The 27,966-nt window shown below is 43.0% G+C and overlaps 1 protein-coding gene across 1 annotated transcript in view; it reads left to right on the forward strand.

The window, feature by feature from the left end:
• The window catches only part of LOC141132635 (solute carrier family 45 member 3-like), a 61,929-nt gene extending 36,410 nt beyond the window's left edge, over positions 1-25,519 (forward strand). The window contains exons 2-5 of the mRNA XM_073621249.1: positions 5,931-6,236; positions 6,774-7,598; positions 12,178-12,443; positions 17,055-25,519. Coding sequence (XP_073477350.1) covers positions 6,092-6,236; positions 6,774-7,598; positions 12,178-12,443; positions 17,055-17,510 — 1,692 coding nt within the window. The 5' untranslated portion in view covers positions 5,931-6,091 and the 3' untranslated portion in view covers positions 17,511-25,519. The remainder of the gene's footprint in view (positions 1-5,930; positions 6,237-6,773; positions 7,599-12,177; positions 12,444-17,054) is intronic.
• Positions 25,520-27,966: the final 2,447 nt, after the last annotated feature.

Below are 27,966 nucleotides of genomic sequence, written 5' to 3' on the forward strand. Positions count from 1 at the left end.
ACCAAAAGCTCTATTTGTGTGAAAAAAAGGACAAAAATTTCATATAGATACAGTGTTGCATGACTGAGTAATTGTCATTCAAAATGTGAGAGCACCAAAAGCTGAAAATTGGTCTGGTTATTAAGGGGGTTTAAGTGCCCAGTGGTTAAACTTTTTTCACTTATACAAAATCTGTTCCATTGACAAATTGTTACAATGTTTCTACTTAAGTTCATAAAGAATGTTTGTGATTCTTGGCAGACTGCCCAGTTTTTCTCTTCCTTTCTTTTGACGGCTGTGGTTTCAGAAGAGCAGAGAGAAAATTCTTTGCATAGCAAGAATCGTGAAACACTTTAGTCAAGATCGCAATGAGGAAAAAATCGCTCTAACAATTCTTGACGATTAATCGTGCAGCTCTAGGTCTCACTAAAGATCTATATAGGGCATTCGGGACCCCCTTCCTCTTCCAGGTGATCCCTCTAGTGATTCATCCTAGAATTCTATTCGCTTTTCACACTGCCGGGTCACACTGTTTGCTCGCTTTGCAACCATCCGAAATAAGCACCCCCAAATCTTTTTCTTCTGCTGGCTAACACAGTACCCATTCAGAAAATGCCTCGAATGGTGCTGTGGGTTATTACACCAGTTATTTGATGGCCTGACAGTTTGGTTGAGAGCACAAGCAACTGTGACAGTTATTATTCACAGCATGCCTTGATTGTAACTGTTTTGGGAAACTGTTAAATCGATGGGCTTAGTTCTTCCTTTTTCCACGTGTTACAAGATCCTGTAAATTCCTGGAGTATCTGTCCTGTACATATGAAAGATAAGTAGAGTGTAATACTTTTCCAACAGAGAGATGATGGTCCCCCCCCCCCCCCCCTTCTCTCTACTGGGAGTTGCTTTTCAAATGATCAGCACATCTGTAAAAAAAAGAATTTTATAGTATTTTACACATTTTGTAGGCCTGTATCCTACCAGAGCAGATAATGGAGTGCCAAAGCTATTTTGAACCAAAATGAAATGCATATCAGCAGTTACAAACCCGGGGGTTATAAAGTGGGCTGCCTAATGAACGCATCCGATGGTACCCCCTACTCAGATGTGGGGCTGCTTTGGACATGTGATCCTGAAAGCTCTACCGGCAGGGGTATGGCTATTTGGAATACACTGGCGGGAAATTCTCTTTTTTTTGATTCTTCGCTTACATTAACCTTCATACCTAGAAGTACTGGGCACTTCCTTTGTCTCTCTGCATTTAATGCAACAGCTAGACAGGAAGGTTATATGATTAGTGATTAAAGTAATTGTAAACCTCAGACCTGAAATATGAACAAAGCATATACCTCTATACTGTGTACTTGTTTCAATCCAGATCACTAAGTGTTATTTCTGTCTGCTGCTTTGTTCCTCTGCTATTTGCAAGTTTTCCTGATGCCAAGATAAAAGGGTGACTGGGAAGGGATCTCCAGAACACAGCCTGTGATTAACAGTCTCAGCTCTGTTCCTGTTCAAAAGGGTTTGCGTCTTCCCTGCAATCATCTCTCCTCACTGAGCTCTTCAGATTGTAACTGCTTTCTGAAAGCTCAGACAACCTGTATAAACTCTGGACTTTCAACTGATGTAGATCTGGCAGCAGGTAAATAGGTACAACTTATGCAGGGGGATTTGTTCCATCTTGGTGTATCACCCAAAGGCCAGTCACTTCACTGGGTATAAGGGCTACCATTTTAACTCTGTTGCTGCCAGGGCTTATGGGGGGGGGGGGGGGTGTTTATCTGACAAGCCAACTTTTGGCTGTCAAATGGAAGCAATCTGGCGCTTCCGCAACTGCACAAAAGAATGGCTAAATTAGGGGTTTGCTTAAAGTAAACCCACAGATTTAAACTTTCCCAAAAGAAATCTCAAGTTAGAAATGTTCAGTAAATGTTTAAATCTTTTATAGAACACACCAAAGATGTTTTCAGAAGTGTTTTAATTTACAATCTGCTTACTTGTGCATGTGCAGTGTAAGCTACAATCCGGGCATGCCACTGGTGAGAGCTGCCTTTGTGCTTATGTCATCTCTCAATGGGACTTTCAAGCTCTTTATGGCTAATGTGATCGCTAATCAATGGACAGCTGATCAGATTTGCGGCACCATGGCAACTATAGATCTAAACAGTGGCTAAGATGACACCACCTTCTGTGGATAGGAGAGTTTAGTTCTACTTTTAAACTAACCTTCCCCCCAAGAAGTGGACTAGGTGACCTATCGCCTTCTTATCAATCCACATGGCGAATGAAATGCTTTAGAGCAGGGGTCTCAAACCTCAAACTGGCTGCCCTCCAAATGCTACTTTGGGTTTTGCAGGTACATATGTCTCTCACCCTTGCTTCTCCACAGTGCAGGGCAGGTAAAAAACCTATGGTGCAGGATCCCGCCCCAGCCCCCTCTTATACTTCCCTGAGCCTGATCCCGAACCAGCGCTGTGCATGGGAGCAGCTCTCTCCCTCCTCACAGAGCAGACAGGGTGTCTCAGAAGCGAGCCCGCATGAGTGCCTTCATAGAAAGCAGATTTCTGTAGATGCACTCACCGAAGAGAGGGAGCCTGGCACACTTCCGGGGGGGACACCAGAAGAAGAGGATCGGGGCTGCTCTGTGTAATATCATTGCACAGAAAAGGTAAGTATAGCATGTTTTATTATTTTAATTTAAAGAAATTGAAGCTTTAGCCTAGATTCACACTGGTGCAGTGCGGGAAACTGCATGTGATTCGGACAGGAATCGAATTGCATTCCTGTTTAAATCGCATGCGATTCTTTGCAGTGCAATTCAAGCCCATTTATTTTGTATGGCACCGCATGACAAAAGGTGGATGCAACTTTTTTGGGTTTTTTTTTGCCACGCTGGAACACCCATGCGATCCGATTCTGCCAGTTGCACTGCATTTTTCAAACCGTTTTTGGAGTGTCGTTAACTCAACAGCAGTTCACATGAACAGAGTGCGATTGTCATGCGGGAAACACACAGGAATCGCTGCAAATCCTGCACCGCATCAGTGTGAGCCAAACCTAGGCTTAATATCGCTTTAAATCGGAACTAATCCCGCCTGTTCTTTTCAGCTGTCATCTTAGCCGCTGTCTGATCAGCAACTGCCAATCATTTCAGTTTGTTTGAGAGCACAAACAAATGTGACAGTTAGCATTTCCACTATGCCAGGAATTTTAAAATTGTTAAATTGATGGATTTAGTTCTACTTTAAACAACAATTTTGTTGGGTGGTGTGGGAGGACATAGATTGTACGTATGTGCTCTGTACCCTCCCCTGATCAAAAGCATGTTTGTAACATAGCCCTCGAAGCATAGATCTACTTTAACAAGAACCCATGTCAGGTTCTTGCCTTCAAAACAGCTGTCAAGGGTATGACCCCTTAAAGAATATGTAAATCCTCACCTTGTAAAACAACCCAATCAGTTTAAAATAGAAATGAAAGGCAAAACATATGTGTATAGCAGCCTTTCTCAGCGTTTTTGCTTCAGAGGAACCCTTGAGATAATTTTCAGATCTCAGGGAACCCCTGGTAGGATTGGTACATTGGTTGTCATTGGGAAAATGCCTCTACATTGGATGTGGCACATGGTAAAAATTCTGCCCTTACAGAGGTAACCAGAATGACTCCCTCGCAGTCATGCCACTGGTGCTGCAAAGTGACATTTGACGAGGAACTATGCAGGCACCGTCAGGTGGAGGTCAGTTAGCCACAGCTCAAGGAACCCCCTAGCCAAACCTCTAGGAAGCCTAGGGCTCCACGTAACCCTGGTTGATAATGGCTGGTGTATAAATATGAAAAAAAGTTTATAAATGATTTTTTTTTTTCTATAATTGAATATATACCCTCTGTTCTCAGCTGCATAAGGAGCTCAGAGAGCCAGGGGAGGAGAAACCGCAGTACACTGATCTTCCTAATGAAAGGCTGTGCAGTGGGCAGTGTCAGCACAAGTCTAATCACTGGAGGAGAGCAGGCTGATTTCCCAGCACAGCCAGAAAACTGACCATCTTGTGCTTTCATAGTAAAAACAAATGGCCAATTCCCCCACCTATAACTGGCCTTCTCAGCAAGCACATAGAAGGGTGATGCATGTCATACAAAACCAAAGAAAATTCCCAGCTCAGCTTACAAAACAGCTTTCAACCAAGCGAATTATCCTGCCTGCCATTATGTGTTAAAACAGCGGTTTAGTTTGCACAAATTTGCAAATACATGCGTAAGCTACAGAGCCACTTCATAGCACCCCAGTATTATCTGCAGTCTTAACTCATGTTACATACATGTTTGAGAGCCTCCTTAGTAGCACATGCATAATAGGTGTCCAGTGCACCCTTGTTCCTTTAACCACTTCCCTACCCGCGTATAGACATATGACATCCACAGGTGGGATCTCCCATCCTGGGTGGACGTCATATGACGGCCTCGGGTTCCCGGCCGTCTATGGGGCTCGCGCGCGCGCGCCACGTTGCTCGGGACCCGGTGCGTGTGCCCGGCGGCCGCGATGTCCGCCGGGCACCCGCGATTGCCAGTTAACCGGGGCGGACCGTGGATCTGTGTGTGTAAACACGTCCTGTCAGTTGTGAGGAGACCGATCTGTGTTCCCAGTACAGCGGAACACTGATCGGTCTCCTCCCCTTGTACGTCCCCGCCCCCTACAGTTAGAATCATTCCCTAGGAAACACATTTAACCCCTTGTGTTCCCCTAGTGGTTAACCCCTTCACTGCCTGTCACATTTACACAGTAATCAATGCAATTTTATAGCATTGATCGCAGTATAAATGTGAATGGTCCCAAAAATGTGTCCGATGTGTCCGCCATAATGTTGCAGTCACGAAAAAAAATCGTGATCGCCGTTATTACTAGTAAAATACATTTTTTTTTTTTTTTTTTTTTAAATGCCATAAATCTATCCCGTATTTTGTAGACGCTATAACTTTTGCGCAAACCAATCAATATACGCTTATTACGTATCGGCTGAAACTGAGGAAAAAATTTTGTTTTTTTAAAAAAGAAATTGGGATATTTATTATAGCAAAAAGTAAAAAATATTGTTTTTTTTTCAAAATTGTCGCTTTTCTTTTGTTTATAGCGCAAAAAATAAAAACCACGGAGGTGATTAAATACCACCAAAAGAAAGCTCTATTTGTGGGAAAAAAAGGACGTCAATTTTGTTTGGGTACAACGTCGCACGGCCGCGCAATTGTCGTTTAAAGTGCGACAGCGCTGAAAACTAAAAATTGGTCTGGGAAGGAAGGGGGTGAAAATGCCCTGTATTGAACCGGTTAAGGAGGGGTGGGTTCCCTTCAGGCTCACATGCCTTCTGCCTATCCATTATTATGCATGTGCTTCTACTATGGAGACTCTCAAAAATCTATAGAGTTAGGACTGCAGATAACCCTGTGCCCTCATGCCTAATGTGGTCAGTTTTTATTATGAAAGCAGGGGGACTGGCAGGAACATCAGGGTTTTCATGCAAAGGAAGCAATACAAACAGGACAGGATACTTTCTCATACAAGTACATGGTACATTGGACACATCGGGAATATGAAATGTTGGGTTAACATGCAACAGGAGATATTTTGAGACTTCAGACATGCTGAGACCATACCGTAAGTGCCGAAGAACCACATGCAGACCCTGAGCTGTAGGTTGATCACCATGGCCATAAAGCCCCCCAAAAAAACTTGACTTTGTAATGTGCCTCAGTATAATTTATGGTGGTTAAGCCTGCAAACTATCTCTCTCTACAAAATAAAACAAGTCAGTCCTGTTACTGAAACATATCAATATATGATAGCATCTGCATTTCCATAAAAAGAAAAAGGCTAATGCCCCTTTATCCCAGGAGTAAGATATTTTCCAGAGCTTTATCTAGAGTAATCTTGTTTACATAACTTTACCTTTTTTCTTTTGTAGTATATTTCACGAAGATGTGGAGGGCCCAGCATGAACAAATTGAGCCAGTCAAATCAAAAGCTGATCAGCAGGATAATGCAGGTTCCAAATCCAGATCACATGACAAGCTGAACAGTCGGCACTATATTCTCAAGTGAATAAGGGGACCTCTCTCCACCACCATGGCCTGCAGCTTGCAGTGGCATCTCGTTCTGCTAAACTTCATGACTTGCGGCCTTGAAATCTGCGTGGCAGCTGGGATCACCTATGTTCCCCCATTACTTCTGGAAGCTGGTGTGGAAGAGCAGTACATGACCATGGTCTTGGGTAAGAATTAGCCACTTTTTTTTTTTTTTTTTCCATCCACTGGACACAGTGGACCTTGTGTACTGAATCATCTAAAGGAGGATTGGCTTTGTTTGCCATTTCATTTTATTCCTACTTTCCAATTTAAAGTGAACCTAAGATTTTTTTTTTTTTTTTTGATGCACCAGGAATGTATTTAGCTGATTTAAACTGGAAAGTTTAGGGCTTATAAAAAAAACTCCCCTCTATGGTGCAGCATCAGTCCCACATCTGTCTGTAAGGCCAAGAACTGAGCGATCACATGACCACTGATCTCTCGGTCAGCTTGGAGTGGGGAGCAGTGATTGTCAGTCACAAGTAACTGCACAAGAGTAAAGATTGAAGTTTACCACCTGCTGGACTTTTTTTTTTTTTTTTTTTTTTTTTTTTACTGTTTCAATTGTAACGTAACTTATTGAAAATTCTGTCGCTAGCTTTTTTTTTTTTTTTTTTTTTTTAACAATTTCAAACCTTTTACCTTGTCATAAGGATCTTTTATTTACTCTTTGTCTTTGGCAGGTATTGGCCCCGTCCTTGGTTTATTCCTTGTACCCTTTATTGGATCGGCTAGCGATAACTGCCAAAGTAACTATGGCAGAAGACGTCCATTCATCTGGATATTATCCCTCGGTGTTCTCCTTTCACTCTTCATCATTCCACATGCTGACTCTTTGGCTTCCTACTTTTTCTATGGCGGAAGCCGCGTACATATTTTCTTCCTCATTTTCGGGGTGGGATTATTAGACTGCTGCGTTCAAGTCTGCTTTACACCGCTGGAGGCTCTTTTGTCAGACTTGTACCATGATGACGAAGACTGTGGCCAAGCTTTCGCCATGTTCTCCTTCATGATCAGCATTGGCGGCTGTATCGGCTATCTGCTGACCTCTGTCAATTGGAATTACACGTATATGTCTCTTTACCTCGGCGGGCAAGACGAATGCCTGTTTTATTTGTTAATGCTAATATTTATTGTAAGCGTCCTTGTCACTATGAAGACTCTGGAGGAACATAGCCACAGGCGACAGCCGGCCCTGGACCTCAAACCCTCCATCACATCGAAGTCCTTCAGCAGAGGATGCTGTATACCAAAATGGAAACTGCGATCCTGGAAATGCAACCCAGTCCTATGCCTGCTGAGCCTCTGCTGGTCTGTCACCCCCAGGATCTATCATAGTTACTGTCGTATCCCTGCTGTCATGAAACAGTTGTGTGCTGCCCAGCTGTGTAGCTGGATGGCGGTCATGTCTTTCATGCTCTTCTACACAGACTTTGTCGGAGAGGGGTTATATAAAGGGATTCCAAGTGCTGCACCAGGAACAGAATCGAGAATACTTTACGATGAAGGTAATAATGTCTGATCATACACTCAGCTATATTCCCTAAATAACATTAGCTAACAAAGTAGCAACTGAGATTTAAAGTATAACTAAAGGCAAAACTTTTTTTCTAGTTTTGGATAGAGTGGAGATGGATTATAACGTCTGTCAGTTTTTATTACTGTCTGTGCCCCCGTTAAGGAGATTTACCATCTCTTATCCTGTTTATCTTTATCATTGAAAGTGAAAGTAAGAGAAAATCCCAAATTTTGGGGTCTCCCCAGTAATGGAGGAAATCTTCTAATGGGGACACTAGTTCTGGTGACCTGGAATTCCCTTAATTTGCAAGGCTTTCCTCTCACTTCCTGTTTGGGACAGGAAGTGAAGGGAAATCTCTACAATAGGACACAGGTGGCGAAAAAAAATCTGATGGGTTGTAACCCTCCCTTGCTCCATCCAAAATGAAAAAAAGTTTTGTCTATAGCTCTGCTTTTAAAGTTGTAAAATTGCCATCCACTTCTTCTTCTTCTTCTTTACATACTCTCCAGCGATAGCTGTAAAACATTTTTCAGGTTTCTTGCTTGTGACAACAGTGGGCCATGCCTGCATAATGCCACTCCTAATCTTCATCAGGAACCCTTGTGATAGGGTGACAGTACAGTTGGGAGATGGGGCAGAGTATTGTCACCCCATGGCAGAAGTCTCCAAACTTTCTAAACAAAGGTCCAGTTTACTGTGCTTCAGACTTTATGGGGGCTGGACTGTGGCCAATTGTCCCATGGAGCACTAGTCCTCCCACTGACACCAATGTCCCATCATTGTTGTCAGTGGGAAGAATAGTGCCCCATTGTTGGGGTCAGTGTTAGACGTAGTGCCTTAAGGGCTGGGTAAAGGTAAGCAAAGGGCCACATTCGGCCCCCAGGCTGCAGACCTTTTTAAGAGGTTCACTATGTTCATGAATGCTGCATGTTTTTGAAGAGTAAAATTGCCACACACACACTTTATAGGGGATGGGGGCTTGTCCCCTTGCCAGGGCTATGAAATTGTGAGGAATCCTGGTGGGTATGGAATCTCCACCGACTCGCCTTACAGCCTACATTGTAGTAGAAAAAATGTCGGAGCGGCCTGAAGATTACATCAGAGGGGGCAGCACAGTGAAGAGACTCTGCAGCAACAACGGGGTGACCGCCAGGCCCCTGCTAACCAAATGGGGTCTGGTATGGGCGTACTGCCACCCTTGTAATATTGGCCCTATCTCTTATTACAGGTATGCAACACTTAAAGTGATTGTAAAGCTTCAAGTTTAAAAAAAAAAAAAAAAAAAGCAACAAACATATACTTACCTCCACTGTGCAGTTCGTTTTGTACAGAGTGGCCCCTAACACCGCGTTCTGGGGTCCCTCGGCAGCTCTCCCGGCTCCTCCTCTCATCAGATAAGATATGTTATCTTGCACTCCCGAGTCCATCATTCGGCGTTCATAGATGCCGAATGTAAGAATCTGCCCCCCCCTTCATTGAATTTGATTGACAGCAGTGGGAGCCAATGGTTGCGCTGCTATCAATCTATCCAAGCAAGAGCCGAGAACCCCGGGCAGAGGACGAGCGTGTCTCCTACGGGTGAAATTCCAGGGTTCAGGTAAGTAAAACGGGGGAGCTTGGGGGCCGGTCACTGCCACTGTTGTCACGAAGGTTTACAACCCCTTTAATGCAGAGCTCTCTCCAATAGAATCCCAGAGAGATTTGGGAAACTGTCATGTTGTTTAACTCTCCAGCATCTGCCAAAAACTGAAATATGAGTTTGATGTGGACTGACCCTTTAAATGCCACTCATGGAAATGCTGGAATTTATGGACGTCTGTTCCAGAACTCATTATTTCAGTGATGTTACAGTGCAATCATTGTGCCAAATTCTGAGAAGATTCTCTGCAACAGTAACAAAGTATTTATATGTATGTGATATAGAGGGAACAGCTGACAAGCCCAGGATCCCTCCGCTCCATGTAGTCTATATATAAAAGCTAAATGAGCCACTCTGTACCCACTTCATACCAGCAGACATTAGCTGCCATGACTGGATAAAATGCCACTTTATGGATGGTGTTATTTCAAGGCGTGGCCTGTCTGCCAAAGAGGAGAAGGATGTGCTCTTCGGTCTTCTATGGGAGGTCTATTATTAAAAAGAGAAGATTGTACAGGCACCAAATATACTATATAAGTTAAATGATTTAATCAAAACCAAAGATGGATAGGAAGGCACAAATGTATCTAATGGATATAGTTTCCTAAAGAGAACTTGTACTTTGCAAATACCGGTACTTCTCTAAGTAAGGCAGGATTTAGTATGGTAAAAATGAACTCCTCAGCCCCCTCCTTAACATTATATAGTAGGAAGAACATCAGTTTTGGAATTTTCAAAAAAGCGCAAGTAAAGCTGGCCATTATATACATTTTTTTTTTTTTTTTATCCAGCCTGCGGGCCAAAAATCTTAAAGCGGAGTTTCGCTAAAAAAATTTTCTTAGATGTCAGCAGCTGCAAATACTGCGGCTGCTGACTTTTAAAATAAGGACACTTACCTGTCCCGGGGTCCAGCGATGTCGGCACGCGAGGCCGAACCGTCCCTCGATTCTCGGGTGCTGCCACCGTCATTCTCACTGAGGCCATCGGGAAGTGAAGCGTTGCGGCTTCACTGCCCGGTTCCCTACTGCGCATGCGCGAGTCGCGCTGCGCGTCTTCACTGGTCCCCGTTGTGTTGTGGGAACTGTGTATTTCCCACAACACAACGGGGGTGGGCGGGGAGTCTGCGGCTAGCTATACCCGGAAGTGGGTGCAGATACCTGCATTATACAGGTATCTGCACCCCCCTCCCCCCTGAAAGGTGCCAATTGTGACACCGGTGGGGGGGAGGAATCCGATGAGCAGAAGTTCCACTTTAGGGTGGAACTCCGCTTTAACTGCTTCCTCCATCCACACTACTACACAATAAGGATGGACGAATCTCCCGCTGTGGCTAATGTATTTTGACAGCGCGTCCCACCATCTGTCAAAAGACCTGAGTAGTGCCTGCACCCGATTGGATGATTAGCGGACAATTTTCTCCCTGGCTTCTTCTATTTTTTTTTTTTTATTTTATTTTTTTTTGTTTTTGTTTTGTGTTTGTTTTTTTGTTAATGGATGTCAGGTTTGAAGGTTGCTAAAAGGGCCACCCACGGAGCGAATTTCAAACAGTTCAGGTAACAAATTTAAAGTAGGCTTCATCCTAATCTTGGTAGCAAAAGTGGAAATACATTTTATCTGCTTTTCCTCTGGAGCAAATTTCTCATTTTTATTACTGTCTTAAATAACAGGACCTAGTTGACTGGCTGAAGAGACATGAGCCTTGTCTCTTGCGGAGTTAATAAGTTCCTGAGAGATGCATCTCCTAAGAACCGCTTCAACTAAGCAAATGGGAGGGTGGTCTGTTCTAATTGTTTTACAGCTGTCTTAAAGTGAGACCAAAGAGGTGAATCTGGGCGAAGAATGACCTATACGGAAATTGTGTGCTTCCACGCGTTTCATTCTATGAGATAAATACAACTCTAAACACATGCATCAAAATTACAAAAAAAAAGACATTTTTTGGGATAATATCCTGCAAAAATTATTTTTTATGCAATCCGGAAAAAAAAGTAACAAAACTTAAAAAAAAAAACAAAAAAAAAAAAAAAAACCTTTTTCTACGTTGCTCAGTGTTTAGTGTAAAAAATTGTTACTCTAAAGTATGCATTTTATTTAATTTGTCCTGTTTAAAATTAATTTATTCTGGTTAAAAGCATTGCAAAATTAATTACAAATTAAATGAATGCCTTTTTTCCCAATTTTAAATTTTTCTTTAAATAAAACAGTAAATATAACCAAAATATTTTTTTTTTCAAAATGTCATGATTGGAAAAATAGAAATAAACAAAACATCAGCAATATCATTTTAAATATAATAGTTAAGGTGAAAAGGTGATGGAATAGTTAATTAGGGCTGATATAAACTAAGGGTTAATAAGGGGTTATACAAGAACAGATTTTATTAATATATGAAAAAAAATATTCTTTTGCTGCTTGCTCTGCCTGACATCTACAGATCAAGGCTTATCCCTTTTGATCCACAGATGAGAGAAAAAAAAATGGATACAAAAGTAACAATCTTACTTTGTATCTCTTTCTAAGCCCCGGTCCACACTGGTGCAGCTATTTCAAGGCGATTTTTCAAAGCCACAGATCAGTTCGATTTGCACCTCCGATTTAATTGTGCCAATTTGAACAGTTCTTTTGCCGACAATGGGGTGCGACTTGCCATGCATTTTGGAACTGTCAGTTTGCATGACGGATCGCACCCGTGTGAACAAGGGCTAAAATCTGAATGTGTTTTTATAAACTCTGCGTCAGAAGTCACATGTTTTGACATCAGCAGCTTCTGCATTTACACAACAACTCGGTGTGGGTGTGGGGGGCAAAATAACAGGGCATTATAGTAATATAATAAAACAATTCTATGCTAAGATTATACATTTGGGTAATAGTGTCCCTTAAAGTTTTAATGGAAGTCTGCTTAAAATGATACATTGCTCTCTTTTAGGAATCCGTATGGGAAGTCTCGGACTATTCCTCCAGTGCGCAACCGCAACCTTCTTCTCCATGATCATCAACAAACTGGCCAAACAATTTGGGTCACGGAAAGTCTACCTGTCCAGCATGATTACCTTCACCTCTTCCGCCCTGGTTATCTGCCTGTCCCAAAATATTGTCATCGTCACCATTATGTCTTCGCTAACTGGATTTGCTTACGCTACACTTCAGACACTTCCGTACACTTTAATATGTCTCTATCACAAGGAAAAAGATGTAAGTATTAAAGATTTTAATGAGAGTATAAAGTAATATTTATAATTCTTAAATGCTCTTCCCTTCACTGCCACCTTTGGTGGAGTCCTTGTGGTCTATTGAAATACTTTTGGCTCTTTCCTTTACAGGAAATGAGTTATGTAAGGTCAGAGCCATAGTATGGCAGATTGATTGGGAGAACTTTTTACAGAAAGATCATGCACTATGGATATTCACAGTATCTCATGGCACACAATCAGATACAGAATCTGTCTACTGAGCCTCCCTGGATTTCCCATAGTCATTGGCTGTCACTGCAGTTTACAAAGTGTAATAAATTCTATAGTACTGTACTGTATTGGCCCTACAGGGATGTTACTAAAATATGTCACACCTACACTATGTTACCCAAAGTATTGGGACACCTGTCCTTACATGCACATTAACTCTAATGGCATCCCAGTCTTAGTCCGTAGGGTTCAATATTGAGTTGGCCCACCCTTTGCAGCTATAACAGCTTCAACTCTTCTGGGAAGGCTGTCCACAAGGTTTAGGAGTGTGTCTATGGGAATGTTTGACCAGTCTTCCAGAAGCGCATTTGTGTGGTCAGGAACTGATGTGGATGAGAAGGCCTGGCTCGCAGTCTCCGTTCTAATTCATCCCACAGGTGTTCTATTGGGTTGAGGTCAAAACTTCGTGCAGGCCAGTGAAGTTCTTCCACCCCAAACTCGTTCATCCATGTCTTTATGGACCTTACTTTGTGCACTGGTGCACAGTCATGTTGGAACAGGAAGGGGCCATCCCCAAACTGTTACTACAAATTTGGGAGCATGAAATTGTCCAAAATGTCTTGTATGCTGATGCCTTAAGAGTTCCCTTCCCTGGAACTAATGGGCCAAGTCCAACCCCAACCCCTGAAAAACCATCCCACACCATAATCCCAACCCCCTCCACCCCCCCTCCACCAAATGATTTGGACCGGTGCACAAAGCAATGTCTATAAGGACGTGGAGGAACTTGACTGGCCTGCACAGAGTCTTGACCTCAACCAGGTAGAACACCTTTGGGATGAACTGAAGCAGAGACTGCGAACCAGGCCTTCTTGTGCACATCAGTTCCTGACCTCACAAATGCACTTTTGGAAGAATGGTCAAACGTTCTCATAGACATAATCCTAAACCTTGTGGACAGCCTTCCCAGATGAGCTGAAGCTGTTATAGCTGCAAAGGGTGGGCCAACTCAATATTGAACCCTACAGACTAAGACTAGGATGCCATTAAAGTTCATGTAAAGGCAGGCGTCCCAATACTTTTGGTAATATAGTGTATATGAGCCTATTGGGCATACCCAATAGCTTTAATAGCAACAGCTTTGAGAGCATCTACTCTTTTGGGAAGACTTTCCACACAATTTTGGACTGTGGGAATTTGTGCCCATTTCGTCAAAAGAGCAATTGTGAGGTCAGGTACTTATGTTGGATGAGGAGATCTAGTTTGCAGTTGGCGTATCAATTCATCCCAAAGATATTTAGTAGGGTAGAGGTCAGGACTCTGTACAGACTTCCACATCAAACTTATCAAACTGTGTTCTGATGGACCTGGCTTTATACATGGGGGCACAGTCATGCTGCAACAGGAAAGCGCCCTCCCCAAACTGTTAATACAAGTTTGGAAGCACACAGTAGTCTAACCTGTATTTGTATAATGTAGCATGATTAACAAGACCCTTCACTGCAAACACCCCAACTCAATAAATTAGAGTGGGGTCCACATACTTTTGGCCATATTTTATTTTTTTTTATTTTTTACATAAGCTTTAAAGTGCTTCTAAAGCCAAAGCATTTTTTACTTTAATGCATTCCCTGCATTAAGGTAAAATATGTTCCAGTAGCAGTATTGCCCCCTTATACTTACCCGAGTCCTCAATCAATCCAACACTATGCTCTGTAGCGGCTCTCTCCCCGCTCTCACAGGCTTTGGCTCCCGCTGCTGTAAAGCTGGCCATACGTGATACAATTTTCTTCTTTAATTTACCATCAGCTGTGTAGTGCAAGGGGAGACCTCCCTGATTGCATACAAATTGAAAGTGTTTAGGTTTCACCTCAGATTATGTGATTTTGACAAATTTAAAGGAAAATTGTATAATGTATGGCCAGCCTTAGATAAATCTTCTGTGATGAGGGAGTGGTGGGTGGGGTCGAGCCACACTGTGTATCTATAGAGGCAGGCAGCGTGGCTTGGGATCGAGCCTGCAAGTGCACCCTCATAGAAAGCGTCTTCCTATGGGGGTGCACAGAGAAGAGAAGGAGCCAAGAGTGCCGGCGGGGGGACCCCAGAAGATACCTTTGCGCAGAGCATGTTTGTTATTTAAAAAAATAAAAATAAAAAAAGACGTTACAATCACTTTTAACAAGTTTTTAGGGAAGTGGTATATAAAAAAACAGAATAAAAGTATGTCTTCACATTGGATGCTAAGTGCTTAGAAACTTGCAAATTTGACAAACTTGAATGGCATTTTGCTGAAATTTTTTTAACCAAAAAAGAAAAATTGCTTCTCATGGAGTAATGCCAAGTTATTAAAATATATGTAAAAGCAATGGGAAAACAACTCACATGTTAAGTGCTTAAAGCGGAGTTCCAGCCAAAAGTGGAACCTCTGCTTATCTACAATGTTTGTAGCGGCTGACTTAATTTTTTTGTGGGGAGCAGAACTCCTCTTCAAGCAGAACCAAACTTTTTACAAGCATAATATGACTGCTAGGAGGCCGCCGGATCAACAGATGAACCGATGAGATAATTATAGTCTTCAAAACCAACAGATAGCAAGCCTCCTCAGATTGCCATATGTGTGCCTGATGTCCCTGGTCCACGTATTTCGGCGTAATGCCTACATCAGGAGCGCTCCCGACAAGGCATTGTGCTGAAATGTGTCAAGTGATTATATTTGTATGGTTATATTTAGGGATGCACCGAATGGGTTTTTTGGGGTCGAAACCGATACCGAAAAGAAATCTTCCTTGATCCCAAAAACCGATACCGAAACAGCACCAGAACCGAAAGTGACTGTTTTTTAAAAAATATTTTTATACAGGAGATGATCAGAGACTGGGGACATGGTACAGGAGATTGCCAGAGACTGGGGACACGGTACAGGAGATTGCCAGAGACTGGGGACACGGTACGGGAGATTGCCAGAGACTGGGGACACGGTACGGGAGATTGCCAGAGACTGGGGACACGGTACGGGAGATTGCCAGAGACTGGGGACACGGTACGGGAGATGGCCAGAGACTGGGGACACGGTACGGGAGATGGCCAGAGACTGGGGACACGGTACGGGAGATGGCCAGAGACTGGGGACACGGTACGGGAGATGGCCAGAGACTGGGGACACGGTACGGGAGATGGCCAGAGACTGGGGACACGGTACGGGAGATGGCCAGAGACTGGGGACACGGTACGGGAGATGGCCAGAGACTGGGGACACGGTACGGGAGATGGCCAGAGACTGGGGACACGGTACGGGAGATGGCCAGAGACTGGGGACACGGTACGGGAGATGGCCAGAGACTGGGGACACGGTACGGGAGATGGCCAGAGACTGGGGACACGGTACGGGAGATGGCCAGAGACTGGGGACACGGTACGGGAGATGGCCAGAGACTGGGGACACGGTACGGGAGATGGCCAGAGACTGGGGACACGGTACGGGAGATCAATGCAGCCTCACCAGTGTCCATCAAATGCAGCTTCACAAGTGCCTGTCAGATGCAACCTACCAGTTAGTTGTAGCAGCCTGTCTGTGCCCATCATGCAGCCTCTCCAGTGCCTCTGTCCATATGTAGCAGCCCTCCAGTACCCATGCCATGCAGCCTCACCAATGCCCGTGCCCATCAAATGCAGCAGCCCGCCAGTGCCCATGGCATGCAGCCCATCATGTACACCCTGTTAGTGCCCATGTTCTGCAGTCTGCCAGTGCCCATCATGTACAGCCTCCCCAGTGCCTGGTAATGCTATGTCATGCTGTGTGTCAGATCTGAATCGCCGTGCAGCCAGTTTCATCCTGGTACGCCCCTCAGAGTCTCCCCTCCCTCCTCCTCCTCTCACTTCTGTCCTACACAGCCTCCCCAGTGCCTGGTAATGAATGTCACGCTCACAAGCTGTGTGTCAGAGATCTGAATCGCTGTGCCGCCGATGTCCCGCCTCTTGTGACACACAATACAATGATCCCTGGCATCGGATCAGAGTGTCGTCTATCACAAGAGGCGGTCTAGGAGGCGGGACATCGGCTGCACAGCGATTCAGATCTCTTGACACACAGCGTGACATTCATTACCAGGCACTGGGGAGGCTGTGTAGGACAGAAGTAGGAGGAGGAGAGAGAGGAGACTCTGAGGGGCGCATGGGATGAAACATGTGCGGCACCCGGAGGGATGGCCCCGCCCCTTTTTTCAGCGCCAGTATCAGCAAAAATTCTCTTTCGGCATTTTGCCGAAAGGGCCATTTTCGGCCGATATGTTTCGGTGGCCGAAATTTCGGTGTATCTCTAGTTATATTTCATATAACAGCAGTGATGTGAAGTGGTGTATTTTTCTTTACTATATATCTCAAATATAACTCTACTTCTCCATAGGTTTTTATGCCGAGGCCTGAAGTGCCACACGCCCGCAGTGGAAATATCCTTACCAAAGAAGCGGTCTGCTTTTCACCCAACTTGCCGCACAGTCACCAGAATGGTACTTATAAGCACAAAGAGCCAGGACACAATAAAGATGGCAGCTACCTTTCTCAAGAACTAGAGATCTACGTCCATTCCCAGGTCCACTGCCCAAAAAACAATAACGAGAGTCCCGATGGCACGGGTGACACTTGTAAAGATGTTTACACCAAACGTGGCATTGGCCTGGATTTTGCCACACTCGACAGCACATTCCTTCTTTCTCAGGTCTTCCCATCCCTCTTCATGGGCATATTGGTACAGCTAATGGAAAATGTCACTGTCTACATTGCATCATCGGTCATTTTTGGCGTTTTTGCCATTTACCTGGCAAATCGCATTGTTTTTGACCAAAAAGACATGCGGACGTAACGCGATTGTAGTGGGGCAGATGAGGCGTCAGTACCTTTTGTTTACATTGTTCGCGTTTACAATAACTGAAGTTTCTCTGTAATTTCCTGTCTGGCCAGTTGCTCCAACCAGGCTACCACAAGTGGTGCAAAATGCAGTGGTGTTGTACAAAGTTCAGTAACCTATAGCAACCAAAAAAGATTCTTCCATTAGCTATTGCTATGAGTTAACATACTTTTCAGTATTGGTCTTCTCTGCTATATTTAAAGCACATTTCCGAATTCCTCCGGCCCTTAGTCACCCAAACCCTGTCCCCCCTCCCCCAAACTGGAATATTTTTCTTTCTTTTTTTTTTTAAATACTTCCCGGGCCCTCTTTCTCTTTGTACCACTGAGGAAAGCCTAGTGCTTAGTGAATATACAAAGAGCACTACGATCTCTGCATCATTATATGTAAGTGCAGGGCACCATGAACCAATGCATTCACCGGATGTCCTCGGTCTTCCAAGTTTAATAATGCTGGGCGTCGGTCAATCCAGAAGACTGAGAACATCTGGTCACAGAAAGCTTTTTTAGTTTGGAGGACAGCCCTGGAAAAGAGAGATCTGTAGCCAGAGCTTGCTTTTTTTCACATTTAGAGAGACCTTTTTTAAAAAAAAGCTGGGTTAGATACAGAATATAGTCTGAAGTATAAAGGGAAAGAACCATGTATAATTCTCAGTGTGTACGGTTCAAGAGTACCGGTCAACTGCATTTTAAGGCAGCTTTTCTTTGCTGTAATGGTAGCTTCCTCATCCATTGTCTTATTCAGAAAATGTTGGCACCCATTGTCTGTTGGAAGTTTATTTATAACATGGGTCTGTCATTTTAAGTGTTTCTAAAGGGATTTAAAAAAAAAAAAAAATAATAAACCTGGTATACTCACCTGCTCTGTGCAATGCTGTTGCTCAGAGCGACCCTGTACCTCGTCTTCTGGGGTCCCAATGGCTCCTGCTGCTACCCGTTCCTTCTGTGAGAAGAGAAAGATGGGGAAGAAGAACTGCAGACGGGCATATTTCTGGATCAATACAGGATGCAAGTAAGTATTTGGGGGGATGGGAAGGGGGGCACAGCTAGGGGGGCAAATCGTTTCTTACCTTAGGGCCAGTTCACACTGACTTGTGCTAAAATGTATGGAAAATGCATGTACGTTTCCATCCATTTTAGTCGCATTTTTAAGCGTGCTGATGTCCGTTGACATACATTTTGACGTCTGTTGGCAAGCATACGCTGCGTTATGGTGTGAATAGGACACATTGAAAAGGATTGTATTTCAGCTGTCCTTCCATTGATCTGCATTTTACAGCTGTGCTAAAACGCAGATCAACGCACTGGTGTGAATTGGCCCTAAATGCAGGGAATACATTAAGGTGAACGTTTTCGCTTTTAGAACCACTTTAACAAAAAATAAAAAGTTGGCATCTCTTAGTGCCCCTACTCTGGCTAAATGCTGGCCTGCTCTGATTGGACAAAGCATCAATCTTTACAAGTAGTGTTGGCGCTTGTCTACCACCTCCCACACATTCTTGCAGGCCTGATCCTATAGTGGCCCACTCCAATAGGAATATGTGAGAGGTGGGATGAGTGGGAAAGTTTTACTACTAGGAAGAGTTGAATCTTTGCCCAGTCACAACAAGCCTAACACTGGGGTAGGGCAGAGGTAAGGAAAGTCATATTAGTAGCTTTTTTTTTTTTTTGTTAAAGTGAAAAAGTAACTTTGATTGCCAGTTCACACTTGTGCGATGTGGGAACCCCGCAAATCCCGCATCGCACCCGACTAGCACAGCAGTTCACACTGCCATATGCAAACTGCTGGGAGTGTCAATACATTGTTAATGTCACCCCCAACTGACAGTTCGGACATGAATCGGATCGCATGGGTGTGAACCGATTCTGGTGCGGACCATAAAAAAGGGTCCTGTGCTAGTTTGGTCCGAATGCGATACGATATCAGCCATACTATCGCAAGGACATCGCATGTAATTCGCACCGCACCGCACTGCATCGCAGAGCACGCTGATGTGAATCCGCACTTAGGCCGGCCATACACAGTTCAGCCCTTAACTGGCAGGCTGAATGTACCAACTTGGGTACAACCAGCCTACCGGATTCTCTTGCGATTATTACTAGCGGCTGCTATAGCCACTAGCGATAATCACTGGCTTCCCCTTTCCCCCCGCTGGGAGAAGACAATTGCCCGGCAGGAGGGGTTCCCCTGTCAACACCGTGTTTGTGTGTGGATGGGGGAATTGGGAAAGAAATTCGCCCCATGTATGGGCAGTCTTATAGTAATTTTATAATGTCAAAACAGTATCAGATTGAAGAGATAACGTTCTAAACCTGTTTAATATACGGAAATTCTAATTTTAGAGAAACCCTTTTTACAACACAGTTTCAAAAATACTACTGTTTTATTCCACATTATAAGACAATGGGTGGAGCAATGCAGATCATTCCTTTGTGGCTCACTATGTATCTGGACCGACTAGTATAATGTACAGATACTGTCTCTATATTTACAGTATTCTACTGCATAGTCGCCCTTCATCAAAGGCACTAGCGAAACGTGGGAACTAAACTTCTCATGCATTGAATCTCTCATTTTTCTCTCCAGTAATTTAAATGTGCATTTTACTAAGAAGCATTTAAATGTACATGCATATAATTTATTATTTTTTTAGGTTCATTTTTAATTTTATACTGTACTGTAAAATGTTAATCTGTCCCTTTTTTTTTTTTTTTTTTTTTTTTTAAGGATTATTAACTACTGTTCCAGAATCAGCATTTAGCTGCCTCATTGTAATGTAGGATAAAAAGTGACGCTGCTAGCTTTTGATATTCCAGTTTTACAGATTGTAAATTTTTGTTGTTTTGTTTATAGACTGAGATTTATGTGTTCAAAAAGTGGTGCTGCTATCTGCACAGGGGGATGTATGGCCTTGGAAGGGGGGTGTAGTGTTGTTGTTTGGGTGAGAATTGGAGACATGACTAAACGTTGAGGTTCCATGCAATACCTCATCCTTTTGGTGATGTCATCAGTTAGTGGTAATTACATAACTTAAATATTCCATTATTATACAAAAAAGCTGGAGATGCCTGAGATAGCTCAGCCACTCCTAAATTTGCATTTTTTTTAAGTATTACTATCTACAGCTTCAACTTTTTTTTATTTCTACATATGGGGGGGGGGGTTAGCACCTTTTTTAAAGTTGCGTTTTATTGTTTGTTTTTTTAACTCTGTGTCCCCACTGGGGGGATTTGCCCTCTTCGTTCTGATCTCTTTTGCCACCAGGACAATAGGTAATGAGTAATCCAACATTTTACCACTGTCACCAGAACAAGTGACAGGTGAGGGGAAATCATTCACTGGGGACACCTCTTGTGGTGACAGCTGTCTAGTTAAGAGATTTCCCCTCACTTTAAACTTAAGACCATTAAAACAGACAAAAATGACTGAAGCTCTGTAATCATTAATACTTCATTGAATGTATTTTTTTAAATGTAAGTACCTGAATTTGACCTGTTGTTGGCCTCATGCAGCGTCTGTACAGCAGGGCTGAAGTGTGCCATGAGTACAATACGTTGATCGGTTCATGTGCTGATAGGAGAAAGCATGACAGAAAATGAGCTTGCTGCTGTCCTTTCTCACATTTCACTGCCCAGTCACAAGCTGGGGTGGGTCCAGTATGACATGGGCTCAGAGGAAGTGGATTAAATTATACTAGCCATTAGACCGAGGACATCTAGTGGCAGAAAGAATACTACAGGGGAAATCTCTGGATTGAAGTTCAATATATTGGCTGCTTTAAGAAAGAATTCCTCTCTTGCTGTTTTTCCAAGGTAGGGGAAAAAAAAATCACAATGCGTTAGTTCCTTACTCTATCCGATACACTGGCTGTAGATACACTTTAATATTTGAAAACAAGTTAAAAAGTATCTAAAGTGAAAACTTCTTTTTTTTTTTTTTTTATCCTTTTTAGATAAAGGCCTGTACACACGATACAAAGATCGGAAGTAAAATTTAGTCCAAACGATCTGCCGATTATCGGATCGTTAGTATGGTGCTTTCGACAGCCTATTCCAATTTTTCATCCGAGAAAAGCTGGATGTGCAGACTATAAAATGTTTGCCGTATGTGAACTCCACTTCCGATTTTCGTTTAATTTAGTACGGTTTTCGTCCGAAAAAAACTTGTGAGAGCAAGACTACGCATGCTCAGAAACAAAAGCATACATACAAAACTATTCAACACATTACATCACTTCTGACGTTGTATTCTCTCGTACGAGAATTTTCGTATGCTGAGCAACCTCTTCACTTTCGACATGCCACAAAAAAACGGAAGAACGGTCGTCTGAAAATCTGATTGTGTGTACGAGGCTTTAGGAAAGAAATGTTAGGTTTCTTTTTGCCATCTGTATCCTACAACAGGAAGTAGGAGGAGATCTCTTGAAAATGAGGGAAATCCTGTCTTACACAGTATTATCATCAGAACAGGTGTCCCCATGGCATGATTTACCCTTTGCTTTTGTTATGTTGACGACTCAAAATTTGGAAGTTTTTTTCAATTTACATTCCTGTTGACATTGGTCACCAGGGCAAATAATAAGGGCAAATTTCACCAGCCGGAAGCAGAGGCAGCAAAAAAAAAAAAAAAAAAAACGTTAGCAATCTAGCTAGGGATATATACATGAGGACAATTTTGAAGAGCTGAAATATCTTTCCTGCAAAAATGTCTGCTGCATGCTTTCCCTAGTGCTGGTCACATGACCGAACCTCTGGTCACATGATCTCTAATGAAATATAGGATCAGCTGGTCTTGACATGAAAAACAGGTCACGTTGCGATTTTTGAGCAAATTTTTGAGATTACCTTTTAAATATTAAAGTGTAGGTCTGCCGAAAAAAAATATTAAAAGACAGCAGCTACAAATACTGCAGATGCTGACTTTTAATATATGGACAATATATGGACTGCCATCCTCGGTAAGGGAATCGGGAAGTGAAGCCTTGTGGCTTCACTTCCTGGTTCCCTACTGCGCATGCGCAAGTTGCACTGCGCGTCCTCACTGGTCCCTGCTGTCTTCTGTCTCCAAGAAGACAGTGGGGGAGGACAGCGTAGGCGCCGGAAGTGGCGTAGTTCATTGCGAACGCAGCGGTGATCTATGCCAGGAAGTGGGAGCAAATATCTGTATTAGATAGGTATCTACTCCCTCCTCCCCTTGAAAGGTGCCAAATGTGACACCAGAGGGGGGGAGGATTCCAAAAAGTGGAAGTTTCATTTTTGGGTGGAACTCCACTTTAAAGGGTAATCCTAGCCTTTAAAAGAGGCCACAAGATGAAATGTCTAGCCAAGGCAAGTCCGAGTACTCAAACAGTATAAATCTTTGGGGCCACTTGTAACTAAAGAAAAAGGCTTTAGCATGTTAGTAAAATTATAGTAGTGCTTGCAATTTATTCAGTTTTATTCCAAAGAAAAAGGTCATGAAAAATGTTTTTTGATCAACTTTATTGCTATCACAAAGGATAAACCACCTTCCTTTTGATAGCATGGGCAGTTACAGGTACTCTTTACAGAGAGATTTGGGTCTTCTAGAACCCAGATCTCTCCTCTGCCCTCAAAAGCATCTGATCAAACCGAGATCAGTTTGATGAGATGCTTTACAAGCCGGCTTGTAAACAACATACCAAAACTGGAAATGACAAAACCCTTGCCCCTTCCAGTTTCATGTTTGCACTGACAGGTGGCAGCGGGCTCCTGGGCTTTCAGGTGCGATCGGGAAGCCTGGGACCGCAGCCACCTGTCAGGTCCGGTGGTGATTGTGGAGGGACCACTTCCGTGCCCTGTGGAAGTGATCAGGCGGCTGCAGAGCCAATGAGATCACTTCTACAGAAAAGCCTGTTGCTGCCTGAAATTTTTGATACCAGGATCACGGCTGCAGCTGCATGAATAGCGATGTGTTACAGCACATCGAAACGCACTGCTCAAAAATCGCAACGTGTCCTGTTTTTCATGCCATGGCTCCTAAGGAAAATTGGCTTGTCTATGCATTGGGACTTGGACAATTCTGGTGTGAACAAGCCCTAAATTCATAGAGGGGCTTCACCCCCCCCCCCCCCCTCTTCTTTTTTTTTTTTCCCCAATCCTCTCTTATCTTGTCCACTGGGTCCTTAAATCGGTTTTACCCCCCAAAAAAATGTAATTTATTGACTCTTACCAATTATTAGATGTGGTGGCTGCATCAGTTTTCTTTTCTTTGTCCCTCCTCTGTTTTTACCTGGTGATTTGGCCAGTAACATACCTCCTGTATTAGTGAGACACCACTGGATGAATGAATACAGGAGGCACAGCAGACAGTGAGGAGTGTTACATTTATTCGCAGATTTGGATACATTTAACGAATGAAAGCCACTGCTGCAACTGATTTTAAAAGGTTTTACATGAATAAATAAAAGCTGATCATTTTAAGCACCCTTGCCATCATTAAATGGTTTGTCTCATTCATGTAAACTGACACAATCTGCTTGAGAGCTTGTGCTTTTGAAAAACAGATTTGCTGGCTAGATCACCAGATGAAAATAGAGAAAAAGCGCCTAAAAAAGAAAAGGAATGCAGCCATCACATCTAAGAATCATTAAGCTGCAATATAATAAGTGCTTCCTTTTTGGGTTTAATACTGCTTTAAGAAACATACTCACGTGCTCAGCATATCCAGCATTGCCTTTTGTAATCCGCTGCATGCTTGGTCCCATGCTTTCCTTCTACTTTTTTTTATATCTTCGGGAGCTGGCAGTCTTTTCTGGGTTCTACTTCGGCCACTGCACATGTGCACTGTGGTAGGTGGCAACAAAGCTTCCTGGGATGTGTGACACGAGTATTCCAGGAGGCTGCAGGCAGCACTGCTATGTCACTCTTGCCTAGGCATGGAACCAGGAAATGCAGGGATGGCTTAAAAAGAAATTGGGTACAAAAAAATAATATATCAGTGTTGCTAAAGTCACTGGGTAAACAAAGAAGCCATACTGGCCTCTCCTGCTGCCCAAGATAAGTGTGCACAGTTGGAGAAGTGAATATTAAATGTTGTCTTTAGGTAATTTAAAGCAGCTAAGGGCCACGTGTAAAGTGTGAAGAGGGTTTATGTGGCCCAAAAAACACCAGTTTGACATGCCTGTCCTGAGCCTTTGGTTATGTGAGTAGCACTGCAGCCAACTGGGAGCAGCATTTCTCTAAGAAATCATTCCATTACTCTTCATTTATGCACCCATAGCATTATGTTCACATCAGAGTTTAGGACCATCTCAGTGGAACTTTCAGTTATATACTCTGTTCGTTTTTGTTGCTGCCTGTCTTTCTGTTCTTTTCCATCACTGTGTCAGTGACCACCATGGCTCTGCTGTGAGCCTAACTTCCATTTCCCGTGAACTCTCCATGTATCTCAGGTAAGAGAAGGCTGACTTCTGGTTGGACTGGTCTAGAGTTCTTCCTAAAGCTATGGAGCACTAGACCTCCCTTTTTTGATGCTTGCAGCTCACAGAAAGAAGTGTCTGAAGGAGACTGTTAGGCATAGCAACCCCATTCCAGCTATCATTTTCCTAGTAAAGATTAGCAGAAAGAATTAGAAACCTCATTGGTTGTTGTGTGCACCAGGACCTTTTCTACACATTCAGTTCAGGCCTAATGTCAGTTTTTTTTTTTTTTTCTTTTTTTACAAGCTGGCACAGAAGCAAAATCTGCATTGCCACAGTGACCTCTTATTCTAACACTGATCAGGTATCCCATGGACTTCACAGTTAACCTTACCAAAACCTAATTCCTAAGTGCCTAAGTATAGCTGTTTCATACAAAAATGTAATATTTATGGGGAGTTTTTGTTTGTTTACTGAAATAATTTATAGGATGTTTTGTAACTTTTCGATCAATGTATCCTTGTGTATATATATGTTGTGTATACAAAATTGCATAAAACTCTTTTCAATAAATTATTATACTACTGCTGCTGTTAATGCATTTTATTTGGGTGAATTAAGGTGTATGGCAGGGCAAAAAAAACCCAAAAACAATGCAATACATTTTCCTACTTTTTTTTTTTTTTCCTTTTTAACCACTTCAGCCCTGGAAGAATTTACCCCCTTCCTGACCAGTGCGTTTTTTTGCGATTCGGCACTGCGTCACTTTAACTGACTTTTGTTGAACAAAATCACAGTCAATCGCACTGTCCTCATCTACACAGCATAGAGATTAATTGTTTTGTTGAGCTAGATAAGCACTGAGATGGCTCCTTGATATGGCCAAGGAAGTGTGCACAGGACAACTCTGAATTTCTGATATGATATAGAAGTTGATTTTTTTTAATAAACAGATATATTGAAATGATTTCAAAAGGTAGCACAAAAGAGAACGTTTTTTGTTTGGCTTACATGCACTTTAATATGACTCCTGTCTCTTGCCAAAAAACAAAACAAATGGAGGCTCCCTGCAAGATAAGAGCTATTATACTCTGGCAGCCCATGTCTCCTTCCTTTCCTTTGTTCCAGCTCTTCAGCCTGCATTACACTGTTCAGCATTCAAGTCATTGGCTGGGTCCACACTGATGCAAATTAAAAGGGGGTTTCCCTGCATCCAGTTTGCGCGATAGGAGACTGTAACTGACTCTCGAGCCGGTTCACATATCTCCTAAGGGTGGGGGGAGGGTGATGGGGGTGCACGGAGCAGATTGTACGAGGGTCCTGTGCATCTTTGGCTCCATTTCAGGTCAAAATTTGGGCCTGAAACCGAGAACAGGGACGTACCAAACCCCTGCTGTGAGCCGCATCCGCACACAGGGGTTTATTTACTAAAGGCAAATCCACTGGAAGTGCACTCGCTGTAGATCTGAGGAGGACATGCAAGGAAAATAAAAAACAGCATTTTTGCATGAACATGATTGGATGATAGAAATCAGCAGAGCTTTCCCTCATTTCGAACTTCCCCTCAGATCTACAGCGACTTCACTTCCAAGTGCACTTGCAGTGCAAAGTGGATTTGCCTTTAGTAAATCAACCACACAGTGTGAAACCAGCCTTCCAGGAATGCCTGTGCCCCAGCCACACCCTGAAGTTCCTTCCTCTGACCCCTACATCACTACAGGGCTCATAGGGTCAGAAGATGTGTCATGGTATGTTGTAGTGCCTCATTGTAAATTCTTTTAGAAAGTTCTTATTTATTCAGGTCATGGTATAGCTTAGAAGTAGTCCTATTTAACTGGATGGTAATGTTGAAGAAAGTTTGTAATATCCAAGCCACTTCCTCAGTGTCCAAGAAAAAGATGCTAGTCATTAAGGAAAGGGTGATTATTTTGAGGATAATAAAGTGTGCGTTTCAGACAGCGGGGACAACTGGTTCACAAGAGGTTTAAAAGAGGCCATCTACGTCAAACTGGAACAACCATCAATGAACAAGAGTGAGGGCCTTCAACACCATTCATCTTCCACATATGCAATTTTAACTCTACCCTGGCATTTTGACATTCCCCACTTTTAGCCATGTGAATTTAAAGGATTGAAACCTTCCTGACACAAAAAAAATGGGTTTATGTAACTAGAACAAGGTCCTTCTCGCTTCCCATCCTTGGTTGATCAACATCTACACTTTCCTGGTGAGTGGATTAAGCGATCTGGGGTATTTTTCTGACACTCGTTAGAACTGAAGAAGTTGCTTGGATAAACAATATAATGTCTTCTACATTACAGGACATGTCCAGATGAATGTGACTAACTACTACTAGATAATTATTTTAAATGGCACCATTAAGTGGCTGGGAACTTGCATGACCTGCATTGAACCTCAGCATACTTTGCCTGTGGTAAAAAGACAAGGGTCACGTCTCATTTCTAGTGCATCAGGTCTGGTGTGTTTTTCAGCATTCAGACTACTTGGCACCCAGGTGGCCTACTGTGTTCTTTGTCACCATGGTTAAAAAATAATATATGTTCTTCATTTGCACTGTTTTTATAAATCAGGTCTGAGAGTTTTCTTGTCTTAATACGTGTTCCTTAATGCAAAGAAAACCACAAATGATATTTATAGTTTAATGTGATTTCTTGTTGGGGGTATTATTTATGTGTCAGAGACATATGGCGCCTGCTTACCATGGCCAGCAATAAAAATAACACCCAAGGAATTTGTGCTATCGTGGTGTTGTATGGGTATTGTAAACTGCTGTGGTAAATCTAATGGAAACATATTTCAAAGAGGAAAGTGACTCCATCTCCTGAACTCTTGGCTAAGAGTTACAATGGGTTTTACTCCCATCCCCGCTGTCAGATGCTCATATATGGTCACAGGGGTGCAGGGGTGTCACAAGACTAAAACGAGCTATACATAGCTAGATCTGGGTTGAATGAGAGAAAATCTATAAATTCCCCCATTCATGCTAAGCAACAAGGATCAGAGCATCTACA

This window comes from Aquarana catesbeiana, linkage group LG03 (genome assembly GCF_042186555.1).
Source record: "Aquarana catesbeiana isolate 2022-GZ linkage group LG03, ASM4218655v1, whole genome shotgun sequence".
Taxonomy (NCBI): domain Eukaryota; kingdom Metazoa; phylum Chordata; class Amphibia; order Anura; family Ranidae; genus Aquarana; species Aquarana catesbeiana.